The sequence below is a fragment of the Euwallacea similis genome, chromosome 31, assembly GCF_039881205.1.
Source record: "Euwallacea similis isolate ESF13 chromosome 31, ESF131.1, whole genome shotgun sequence".
Classification (NCBI taxonomy): domain Eukaryota; kingdom Metazoa; phylum Arthropoda; class Insecta; order Coleoptera; family Curculionidae; genus Euwallacea; species Euwallacea similis.
This window is the reverse complement of record NC_089639.1, coordinates 249,203-262,049: the sequence shown is the minus strand read 5'-3', so window position 1 is coordinate 262,049 and position 12,847 is coordinate 249,203. Positions and strand designations below refer to the sequence as shown.

At 32.1% G+C, this 12,847-nt stretch overlaps 1 protein-coding gene across 1 annotated transcript; it reads right to left on the bottom strand.

Moving 5' to 3' along the window:
* Positions 1-3,879: 3,879 nt before the first annotated feature.
* On the bottom strand, positions 3,880-10,438 carry LOC136417908 (cytosolic carboxypeptidase 6-like). The gene is made up of 8 exons (XM_066403769.1): positions 10,316-10,438; positions 9,911-10,253; positions 9,621-9,846; positions 6,602-6,737; positions 6,310-6,536; positions 6,142-6,233; positions 5,842-6,065; positions 3,880-4,417 (listed from the first exon to the last, which is right to left on the bottom strand). The coding sequence occupies exons 1-8, from the start codon at positions 10,368-10,370 to the stop codon at positions 3,903-3,905; spliced, it is 1,818 nt and encodes a 605-aa protein (XP_066259866.1). The 5' UTR covers positions 10,371-10,438; the 3' UTR covers positions 3,880-3,902.
* Between the last annotated feature and the right edge of the window lie 2,409 nt (positions 10,439-12,847).

Here is a 12,847-nt window from a genome sequence, read left to right as displayed (position 1 = left end):
GCATTTTCTTTCGTAAGTGAGGTATGAACTTTCAGAGGCGGTCGATTTTCATCATTTAAACTATTATATTTCCTAACCTTGTAGTGTGAGCAACACATGTCCCTATATTTTCTTGAATCACTTAAAAAGAACAATCTAGGTATCCAAAAATACATAAGGTGGCCCATTAAAAAACAGCTTTATGTGGCCACCCTGTATATATACTGTCCTGTATAGGGTGTTTCAAAAAATGCGAACAATATCCCCGAAATGAAAAGTTCTTGTTAAAAGATTATATTTAAGCTTACAAATCGTTTTTCAAAAACTTACCTTAACGGAAATAATTTGATAGCGACAATGGTATTTTCTACATAATTTTTCTTCCAGTTGATGAAATTTAATGAATTTTGGGTCACTCATGTATCATGTCAGGATTAATAAGATAGAACGTAACACTTTTTCTATATCTTCAGGGAAGTGAACGGAGGTTACTCTAAACTTCTTTATCCCTAAACTTTTAAAATTTTGGGTTTTTTTACTGTTACATGATTTATTAGATTTTCAGCGTATATAAGGAAAAAAAGATATTCTTGGTTGATATATATAAACCGAACTGTTATCCAGAAAATATAATTTTATCAAAGTGCGTATTTTACAAACGTAATGGAATTTTGCGTATTTTTTTTACTTTATTACCTAGATACTAAAATAAACATTTTTGCATTAAAATTTTTAAAAATAAATGTATTACTTTTAAATAAATTCATTAAATTTCATCAACTAAAAAAAGTTATTTAGAAAACAATTTATAAACATAAGTACAATTTTATGATAAGAATTTTTCATTTCCAGGATATTGCTCACATTTTTGGAAACTCACTCTATAGTTGTAAGCGTTATAATCATAGGATCATTCTTTACACTTATCTATCTTTCTAGAAGCTAATGATAAACCCTGGTATAAGGACTTTCCTAGAATCAAAAATTAACGCAATGTTAAATTGTAATAAATTGTATTCTACTATTATTACAAAGTACACATATGATTACCCTGCGTGTGTCATTAAGATTAATACACGTTCCTTTGAATTACAGATATGTAAATATATTTTATATAAACGCTGGGAGCAGTAAAGGAAATATTATATTGAGAATCATTTTCATACTTTAATACCCTGTATTTTGGTAAAGAATCATTTCTGGATCTATGTTAATAAGAATGTTTTGTCGTATTTTTAGATGTGGATCTTTCTTAAACCATATTTTGCAACACCCTGTATACTCGGACCAAACAGAAGCCATTGAGAAAACCGTATATTAATTTTGCCATATGCAGTGGTGGACAAAAATATCGGTACATCATACATTTTTTGAAATAAAGCCTTATACCTCATAAATAAAAATGATATGTATCATAAGAATAATGCTACATTATACCTTCAACCTCTAATTTTATTTTTGAGGCAAAGTAATATTTAAAACGCTAATGTGGAAAGTATTTTATTACAAACATAAGATTAACTCGTAATTTTAAGTGAACAAAAGTATTAGCCAACGAAATGAAAGAATGGACTAAAATAAAATTAATATTTTGTCGGTAGACTTTTCCCTTTTATAATTTTTTTAACCTGCCTTTGCATAGAGAAAACTAATTTTCGGGTAAATGCTTCACTCACAAAATTCCATTCTTAAAGAAACGTATCTTTAAGATAGTTTTTATTCGAAAAATGATGCTTTTTGATTTGTAAATTCGCGCGCGTTCCATAAATTCTCGATCGCATTCATGTCTGGTGAATGAGTTAGTGTTGCTAATTTATAGGGAAACCTGTTAAGTATCCATTATTTCACAATATAAGCCGTATAGTTCGGATCGTTATCCCGTTAGAAGTAATCATTAATCAAATTCGGTTTTTCAGCAATTTGTCGTAAATTGTTATATAAAATGTTTAAATAAACCACTTTATCCATTACCTCGTCGATAAACACCAAATTTTCAACACCTCTTGCAGCCACACAACCTTAACCCAATACACTGCCTCTCTTAGTCTTAACGCTTTTTCCCAAATTTTTCACTTCACAGTCAGTATTTTGTTTTCTTTACACTAAAGACTTTCCATTTCAGTTAAAAATATCATATTTGCCTTCTTCCGAAAAAATAACTTTTTCACATTGATTTGCAATATTTAATCGCTTTTCCTGATTGATTTTACTGATGTATGTATAGTTTTTTTTTCTAGCAACTCTAGTTCTGTAATCGGGCCTATGTAACACTCTTCGAGCAGTTTTGATGGAAACTTCTTTATTTTCGTAGTGTTTTAACATAAATGTAATTTCCGAAGCTGAAGTATGGGAATTTACCTTAATCTGTTTAATAATTTGTCTTTGTTCTTTGACTGATAGCTTTGGTGGCCGATCAGATCGTGATATATTTTTTTAATCACTGCACTTTTTAATTTTTTTGATAACCCCATGGATTGTAAAACGACTTTTTTTTACCATATTTACTATGTCGGAATACGATTTTCCATCTCGATGTACATTAAGAATTCCTTTTCTTTCAGACTTTGTGGTTTCATTACCTTTACAATCCATTTTACTACTAACAACAATTTACAATGCAAACAGACATTCAAACGAATGTCTTGCTTTTGTTATTTATTGACATAAATATAAACAAGGTTTTGCAATTGTTTTTTCAATTCAGTTAAATAGCTAGAAATAGTTAGGAGAAAATATCAAGAGTGCCAATACTTTTGTCCATTTAAACTACGAATTATTCTTACGTTTGTAATAAATTATTTTTCATACCAGCGTTTTAAGTTTTGCTTTGTTTTCGGAAATGATTAAAGAAAATTAAAGATGGAAGGTATAGTGTAGCGTTTTTTGTATCACACATATCATTTTTATTTATGAGATTTATACAGAGTCTTTCCTAACTACGTGTAGAAAATTTAAGAGCGTAATTTTGGATGCATTTCATGTGGAAAATGTCTAATAAACAAACATCCGTAAATACTTCGTTTTCAAAACATAGGATGTTAAAATATACAAAAAAAAAAAAAACGTTTTCCTTGAATATTCCAATATGGCCCAAATTGGATTTTTGAATTTTAGCATGCGAATGTGTAGTAAAGAGCTCTATATTTACATGTACTCAGATTTTTTCGATGCAAAAATGGCGTACGCTTGGGATAACTTTATTATTCTATTTACATGTGAAATGTACTGCGTTTGTCGTTAGTTAAGTCCGATTTTTACGTTCTTTGTTCCAAAAAGAACCGAAAAAAATTGCAGGAACACTTTATTAATAATCGATTAGTGCAAGATTAATTTATTTCAAAATCAAAAAAATAAAAAACTTAATTGAATATTATAAGAACCGTTGAAAATGACCGCCATTACTTATAATACATCTATCTTAAGTAAACTTTGCACTGATTACGAACTAGCTGCCACTTTAAACGTCAGAAAAAAACATGATATTCTTTTTTATATCAATAAAAAACCCAATTTGAGCCATATTGGAAATATTCAAGGAAAATGTTTTTTTTAGTATATTTTAATACCCTGTATTTTAAAAACGAAGCACTTGGGGACATTTGTTTATTAGATATTTTCCACTTGAAATGGATCCAGGATTATGCCCTTAAATTTTCTATACGTAGTTAAAAACAATCTGTATGTATTGTAAATAAAAATAAAATTTTTGAAATAGAGCCTTAGGGTTCTATTTCAAAAATTTACTTTTGAAAATTTTACAAAAAATAGTTTTGCCCACCACTATGTCAAATTGAAGTGAATTTACATCGAGCTTTTAACACTTATAATTATAAAAATGAATAATAAATGGGTAAAAACTCCTAATTTATTTTTAACGCAGTGAAGAAAATTCAGTAAATAATTTGTAAGATTCTATAATTACTTCAATTTTTTTGTAGATCAAAAGAGGCAGACTTTTTTAATGGGTGCAAATTTGACATTTTATCAATGTTATTTCGTGATATTACATTGAAATCGATTACAGTTAAACTTGGTTCTGGAAGTACTACAAAATTTTTGGCAATAGCCGCGAAGTCGTTCTTACAATTGGGCTTGTTCCTCGAAGCGTTTTCGTTTTTATTTCTATAACTGTGCTGCTCGGATATTCTGTTGAAGGTCTTTCTGGGACTACATATTCCATATGAATACAAACAGTCTTCTACCGAAGTTTCGCTGTCATAATTGATGTTGAGATTTTTAAAATGGAGCTGTGCTTCAACGCGTCCTGTTAAAGATTTCTTTTTCCTTAGTGGACGTTTATTACTTCCATGACGTTTTTGAGATGACCTGGCTGTCTTCTTTTTATTTCCCATTTCCATAGTAATTTCTAAAGGAATTGCCCCTGTCGTCCTGTAATATTCCAAAAAAGCTCGTATGAGATTTCTTCCGCAGCGCATATCTAAAGTTTAAATTAAGGATAAAACAGTGTCAGAATGAGAGTAATCTGAAAAAAAAAACAAGTTACGAGGATAGTCCTTGAAATACCCGACCTGACATACAGATGGCGATTTCTTTGTTAAAAATTTACCTATACCTAACCTTAAAAAGCTTATGTCTAAAATTTTAGGGTGCTACGTTGGTTTGTGTTACTTTTGGGGCCGTTTTTAGTGAACGCTTTTAGAGATTTTGTGAACATGGAAAAACTTAGTCATCGATGTGTGATTTAATACTTTCATCTAAAAGATCTTAGTCCAGATCCAATATCAAAGCGAAATTAGATTCTACTCTAGAAGAATCTGATCCTTCGTCAATAACTTTAAAATATTGGGTGATAGAGTTTAAATGCGATCAAGACGCACTCCGCAGTGGTCGACCCAATGAGGTGATCACTCTAGAAATTGTAGTGAAAATCCACAAAACTGTATTAAAAGACCCACAGCTAAAATTGCGCAAGTTAGCAGACATTTCGAAAAGTATTTTACATCGTATTTTGACCTAAAAATTGACTATGAGAAAGTTGCGTGCAAGATGAGTGCCGCGTTTGGTGGTACTCACATTTAAATAAGAACAGCGCGTGAAGATGTTTTAAAGGAGTGTTTGGCAAAGTTTTGCGGTAATAAAACCGAGTTTTTGCGACGATTAAAAATCATAGATGAAACGTGGATCCATTATTTCACACTGGAGACAAAAAAGGAGTCGAAACAATGGACTCAAAGAGGGGAATCGGCTCCAAAGAAGGCGAAAACCGCAGGAAAGGTGATGGCTTCAGTTTTTTGGGATGCACGTAGGATAATTTTTATCGACTATCCCCCTAAAGGAAAAACAATAAACGTAGAATATTATATAAAATTATTGTAGCGTTTGAGCGAAGAAGTTAGGAAAATGCGACCGCATTTGGCAAAAAAGAAAGCTTTGTTTCATTAAGACAACACATCAGTCCACATTTCCTTCATCGCGATGGCCAAAATCAATCAACTTGGTTTCGAACTTTTAGTTCATCCACCCTATTCACCAGATTTAGTCCCCTTAGATTATTTTCTATTTCCAAACTTGAAAAAATGGCTCGGTAGAAAGAGATTTACCAATAATGAAGAGGTGGAGTCCGAGGTTGATGCCTATTTTGACACATTCGAACCTTCTTACTAGAAACAAGGTGTAGAAACATGGAAATATGGAAGATCGCTGAGAAAATTGTATCGATCTCAAAGGAGACTATGTTGACAAATAATATAATATTTTCTAAATTTTTTTTCTTTAAGCGTTAGGTCAGGTACTTCTGGGACAATTCTCGAATCTAAGGATTTGTTTTTTTGGTTTCTTCTTGTTTTCTTTTTCTGTTCCTTTCCGCTTCCTATCAATTTGTATTTCTATCTGCAAGGATACAACTCTCTTCTGTGTAAGGAATGATCACATCGCTACCCTTCAATTTATAACCGAATATAGACACTTCGAAGCTGTAGCAGTTGACTTTTTCACTTAGAAGTGAACAGAGACACCGCCGAGCTGTTCCTATTTTACTATTGTCAGAATTAAACATTGTGTTGTTTGGAGCATAATCATCTGCTGTGGTTGCCAAAAGTTTTGGAAATAATATGTGCCTTTCATATCTAAAACAAACAAAAATATATGAGACTAATAATTCTAATACGTAGTTACTAACATTATACGATTGTGCGTTCAGACCTATATACATCTTCGTAGGTGTTTCCATATACAAAACATCCTGTCAAACCAGAATGAGCGTGAATATCTACTACAAAATCCAATTGAAAGTCCTACAATCACAGTAAACGGATTTTAAACTGCCGAAGATTTTCGTTTAGTTTAGTCAACGTAGAAACCGTAACTCACTTTGCTTTTATCTAATATAATTAAAGCATCTATCACAGATTTAGTTGTTGGATGCAACCATTGGTTGGCGATATGCCAAGACCTGTTTAAATTAGTGCCCATTACTGTACTATTATAATTTCCCAGGAAGACTCCATCTGGATTGAGCATTGGTATTATTTTAAATGTGACTTTTTCTCTGAGAATAGTTGCTATAGCGTTTGAGCTGGCCAGCAATTCTAGTAGACCTTGAAAGGAAAAAGAGATATACCTAAATGTGAGGTAGAAAAATACCGGTAAACAATAAGTATACCTTGACAAACGAAACTCGCCGGTGTTTCTCCTGGATGGAGTCTAGCCATTATGCACACCATTCTTCTCTTGGTTTTAGGCTTACACGCGTGACGTGTCAAAGATCCCACTGTTATTAAATCCACCTTTCTTTTTTGCTGAAAACATAAACTAGGGAACAACAATAACGCCACCAATTATTTTCCAGTATTTGTCCATTTAACTTTAAAATCGTTTAATCATATTTTGGAAGGTAACAAATCACGTCAAATCAAAGGTAAAATGAATAGGTATTGGTAAGGCAATTTTTAACCAAATTATACAGGATGGCTCACTGAAAACTGTTCACTGGAGTGTTTTGTTTTATGATGTAGAAAACAAAAATACTCGGACTCGCCCATTTAAATTTCATGGGGGTTATATTTCTTTGGTGTAATTTTTTCAGGTTTAACCCTTAAGCGGGGGTGACTTTCACCCTAAAAACTTTAAATGAAAAGAGGTATCGTTGTTCTACATCATTTTAAAGATCATTCAATTGTTTTTTCAATATCACCTTATATTTTAATTTTGGATGAACAGTTCTTGAGAAATTAAGGTTTAAAAGTGATGTTATCTTAACAACGTAATATGTTACGCTGTTAAGATACGGAACGTTTTTAGTCAATAAGTCGAAAAATTTGAATCAAACTATTATTCCTATCTAAACATTAAAAATTTGAACTAGTTCAGTGCTTTAATTACTTCTGTAAACACTATCGTTTCATTTTAAAATGGTTTACACTATTTAAGAAAAAATTGAATATACGTCGCCGTTTTTTCGAAGCAATGAATGTGCGAGAGGGGCTGCAAATTTATTTAATGAATAATTTCCTGTTAAAAACACGTGCCCTACACTTTCATGCGCAATTTTGGCGACAACATTTTGAGAAATTAAATCTCTGGAAAACAAAAAAGAAGGTTGTTAAAAATTCAGTAAGAACGAAAGCAGTTGAAATAGCTGATTTGGGACACTCATGATGGAACTTACTCTAAGCAATAGAAGATTATTAGATGTGTCAGGTATTCAGTGTATGTCCATCCAGAGGGTATTAAAGTCACATAAATTTCACCCTTATAAAATAAAGTTAGTTCAGAATCCAAACGAAGATGATAACCATCGACATTTGGAATTTTGCGACATCATTAGTCAACGAATTATTAGCAATTAAGAATATCTTTATAACATTTGTTTTTCTGATGAATATTATTAATTATTTATTTTATTAATTAATTACTGCCATTATTTATCATGCAAAAATTCAAGACTTTTTCGTAAAGTTCATAGTCAATATCCAGAAAAACTAAAAATTTGGCTAAGAATCTTTAGAAACCATATCGTTGGCCCATCCGTTTTACTTGGAAATCTAAAGGGAGAAATCTGTTTGGATTTATTAGAAAATGTCATTAACCTATCATTAACTCAAATAATTGACAAAATAACCGCCACCGTATTGAAGACATCATTTTTCAATGAGATGGGGCTCCTCTACATTACGTGACCCCTGTAAGTCGGTTTTTAGACGAAACATTTCCTAAATGATGGGATTTATAGAAGAGAACCTACTAAATGGCCCGCACGTTTTCCAAATTTGTCCCCGCTGTACTTTTTATGGGGCCATTTAAAATTAAAAATTTATGCGACACAATCTGAATTGCTTGAAGACTTGCGGCAACGTATTGTACACAAATTTATTTTTATAACTTCAGAAATGCTCAATAATGGCAGAGAGCATTTTGAACAATGTTTCTACCATTATGTTCAGGTTGGTGGTGGTGATTTTAAACATCTAGTAAGTTGAAATAATTGGTAAGTGAAATCGATAACATCGCTTTTAAGCTTTAATTTCTCCAGAACTGATCATACAAAATAAAAAAATAAGGTGATACTGAAAAGGCAACTGAATGCCCTTTAAAACGATGCATACCCGCCCTAGTCAACAGACGTTACTCCTTCAGATTACCATTTCTTTCGATCCATTCAGCACAGCCTTTCTGAGCATCACTTCAAGACCTTCGAAAATATCAAAAAATCGCTAGATGAATGGATCTCTTCAAAAGAATCTGATTTTTTTTTAATCGCGGAATCCATTTGTTACCCGAAAAGTGGGAAAAGGTTGTTGTTTCCGAATGGCAATATTTTTAATAATTTAAACGTTATTGTAAAATTAATATTACTTTTTAATGTAAAAAAACAGCGAGAGTTAATTCAAGCATCAATATTTGGACTAATTTGTGCAAGTAGAGATATTGCATCAATTTTGCACCAATATTTGAGCATATTTTTCATTTTTTGCTAGTTTATTTGAAAATGTTTGGCAGCACAGAACACCAATAAACACAAATTTTTACTAGCAGGGTGAGTCGTCAAAATTTGAAAAAATAATGGACGATTTTCATAGTAAAGAGGCAATTTTCGCAATCTAAGGTCGTGCGTACCCTAGACCCTTAAAAAAAACACAATAGATCATAAAATTTAAACAATAGTAGTGCAGATGAAATGTAGTACCAGTGGCAGAGTTTAAAAGGGTACAGCTTGAAATTAAATAATTTTTTTAAATTTCTCGTAATGTTTATTTAAATATCAATATTTAAGATAATAACGCAACATAGTACAACAGAAAAAAATTACACTACTATTATGGAAAATAAAAATAGAACAATAAAGACAAAAGTGTAGGAAAAAAAAGAAGAAATACAAATTTGAAAACATTTAGTTTTTTAAAAAAGCGAAACGACACTGGTTTACTGGGGTTTTATGGCTTTCGACCCCCTAGTTGTGCTACCAAACATTTCCAAATAGACTATAGAAGTTCGTTAAAAAATTTTCTTACCTTTGTTAACTATTTTAAACTTTGAAACACATTGTTAAACTATTTTAAACTTTAATGGACAAATACAGAAATATAAGGGTAACACGCTCTGGTTTAGTTAGGTGGAGGTCCATCCATATATAGGTGGATATCCATCCAGTTTATGAGTATGCGTATGCTTCAATTGCTTACCACACTCTCCGCAAGAAGCTCTCTGCAAAAGTTTTCTTTAAGGTATGCAGCCTTTTTTTCAAGCACCGATAGGAAAATTTGAAGTTTCGAATAACTATAGGGAGGCGCAAGGGCAAAATGAAATATATCTTCTTCCTTATCGAAACCGTAAGAAAAGCTTAAAATGTAGTGACCTTGGTGAACATTGGATTTGTGATAGAAGACATGCTTATTAGGGATCCTTTGCCTAGAAATTAAAAACTAGATATGTTTTAAAAAGTAAAAAAAAACTGAAATAAACGTCTTATTACCATTTAGGTCTACTTGACGATTTAACTAACGGAGTCATATTTTCCATGAACAAGTTACGTTCTTTGCTGATGTTGACAACATTAAAAATTACCCTTTGATCGAGTTTGACGTTATCGACGGTGAAATTAAACCAAAACCTCAACCTGGGACTACAGGTATCGGGTCTAATAAACAAATCGTATTCGAATTCGTTAATCAAGTCCACTCTTCCTAGATTCCCGCACTCGAACGAAGCATCGAAACAGAGATGTCCTCTTTTTGCTTTCCCGCTATGTCCAGGAGGACGCATTATTTGTCTGTTAACGTTCCCCAGACCTCCTTCACCATCGCTATCATCCGAATCTAAAAAATGTACATAAAACAATTTTCAAACCAACAGGGGCCAGGGTTTCTTGTAACGACACCTTCTTTGCCATGATATACGCTTGTGTGTTGCAAAGGATCCGACCCGATATTCATTCTTATATTATTTAGAGACTAACTGTAACGTTATTGGAAGTTCGCTAGCAACTACTCAGAAAGCGGTTTCTTTCTAACTAGCTGCTTTCTAACTAGGTGAATAGCATGAACTCATGGCATTTATCTTTATACCTCGTTATCCGAAATAGAAATCTGATGGACAGGATAAGTGTTAATGGATAGCGTGAAAGTTGATATAATTACACCAGTAGACGGGGAAATCGTGCACGTAGCTTTGATTATATACAAAGTGGTACAACTTTAAATCTTTAATCAAAATGGATAGAATTTTGGTCTGTTAGGTGGGTAAATAATAAGTTTTAAGATTTTACTGTTTCCTTTCAGTCTGTCAAGTCAAACAACCAGTTTTTTAAAAAGACTTTACGCAGTTATCTTTTCATACCCATGCAAACATATTATTTTTCTCGTTCGGACAAATAAACATGAAGGCATGTGTATTACTTATACTGTACAAATCATTATACAGGATGTTTCTAAATTACGGTGTCAAATTAATAAGGGAGGTAAATTACGTCATTTTATGGCGGAATTCCCATATAAATATGTGTCTAAAAATGCTATAAAAAAAGACACGGGGCGTTTTATGATAGTTTGGAAAAATATACTTCTATTATAATATTTTCTTTCAAAAGGCTTTTGCGATTTCATTGAAAGTTGGTACACAAGACATGTCCATCAGGCGGAACAATAATTGATTAGTACATTATTTTTTATTGCTATGATAACCAAATAAAATAGGTTTTTTTGTACGTGGACAAAATGCATCATTGGTCAGTTTTCTTTGAAGGTTATTTAAAAATTCACAAAAAATGTACTCCGGTTTAAAATCGATAACATGCACTGTTTTCGAGAAAAGTATTAGATACTGCACTGTTTAGATTTTAAAAAAAATTAAAATTAAAAAACTAGTGATAACAAAACAAACTATTAGAAATGTCTTTCACCAACACGACCACAATCTCTGACCCTTTTGAAGAAGTTAAGTAGTACTTTTGTTGTACTTCCCCTCATTTTGTTTTATCTTCGCAAACACAACTTCAATTCTTTGCCTTAAAAAGTTTTCATTGGGGATTGGCCCACTGTACACTTTCTCATATACATTACTCAAAAAAAAAAATCTAAAGGATTTAGATCAAGGCTTCTTGGTGGCCATTTCTGTGGAACATTATGTCCATAACCGATTTACTTAGCAGGAAAAGTATTATTCAAATATCTCCTGATATTTCTGGAGTAGTAGGCAGGAGCATCATCGTACGTAAACCACATCTTTCGACGTATTTGCAAATCAATACTTGCAGCACTCCTGGAAGTTGGCGCACCAAGAAGTTTAAATAATGAGCACCATTGAAATTTTAAGGTAACTCAACAAAGCCAAGAATTTAGTTTCTAAAATGCTCACCCACAGATTTAATTTTAATTTATGTTAGGATTCACTACTTAGTGTTTCCTTAAGATTCTCTTCACTCCACATATGATTATTTCTTGAATTAAACACTCCATCTTTTGTAATTGAAGCCTCATTAGTAAAAAGAATATTTTTCGCAAAATTTGATTCATGCTCTATTTTATGGAGGAGCTAATTGTAAAACGTTATCCTTCTTTCAAAATCCCCTGGCAGTAGTTTTTGTATTTGTAATAAGTAGGTGGTACGGATATAGGAGTTGCTCTCTAGCTACTCTCCACACTACGGAATGAGGTATATTTTACATAGCACCTATTCTTCTAGTACTTAAGGTATTATCTTTTTCAAAACACCTTAATATTTGTTCTTCATTTTTAACGTTCTTGTTGTACGCGGCCTGCTAGCAGTATTGTTAATGATTTGAAAACTTCCTGGCTCTCTAAAACGAATTGAAACAAACAGTTACCTTGAAAGAATTCTCCTATTAGGATATATCTTTTGGTAACATCTTCTTGCTGCTCTTTAATTACTATATTTGCCAAAAATTAAATGCATGTTAGTAAGTTTCTGGAAAGTGCATCTTTCAGCCACTGCTATCAAAATTTTTTTACAAAATGTTTAAAAACGAGTAACATAACAGGAATCTAGAAGACTGCCATTGACAACAGAAAATAATAAAAAAGCATGGCAAACTAAATGATTGAAACCTTAAAACAATGGTAGATGCGTAGTGTGCAACATCTCATACTTAATCATTTTTCACAAAAACAGTGCACGTTATAGATTTTAAACCAGAGTACATTTTTGTAAATTAAAAAAAAAACTGACCGATTATGCATTTTGTCCACTCGTAAAAAACCTACTGAAAAAATCTCTAGGCCACCCCTGTTATTTGGTTACCATAGCAACTAAAAACAATGTACTAATCAATTGTTTCACCTGACGGACATGTTTTGTGTACCAACTTTCAATAAAATCACAAATACACTTTGGAAGAAAATAATAGACGTGTAATGTACCTATCTTATGAATTAGGATAAATTAACTGACATTC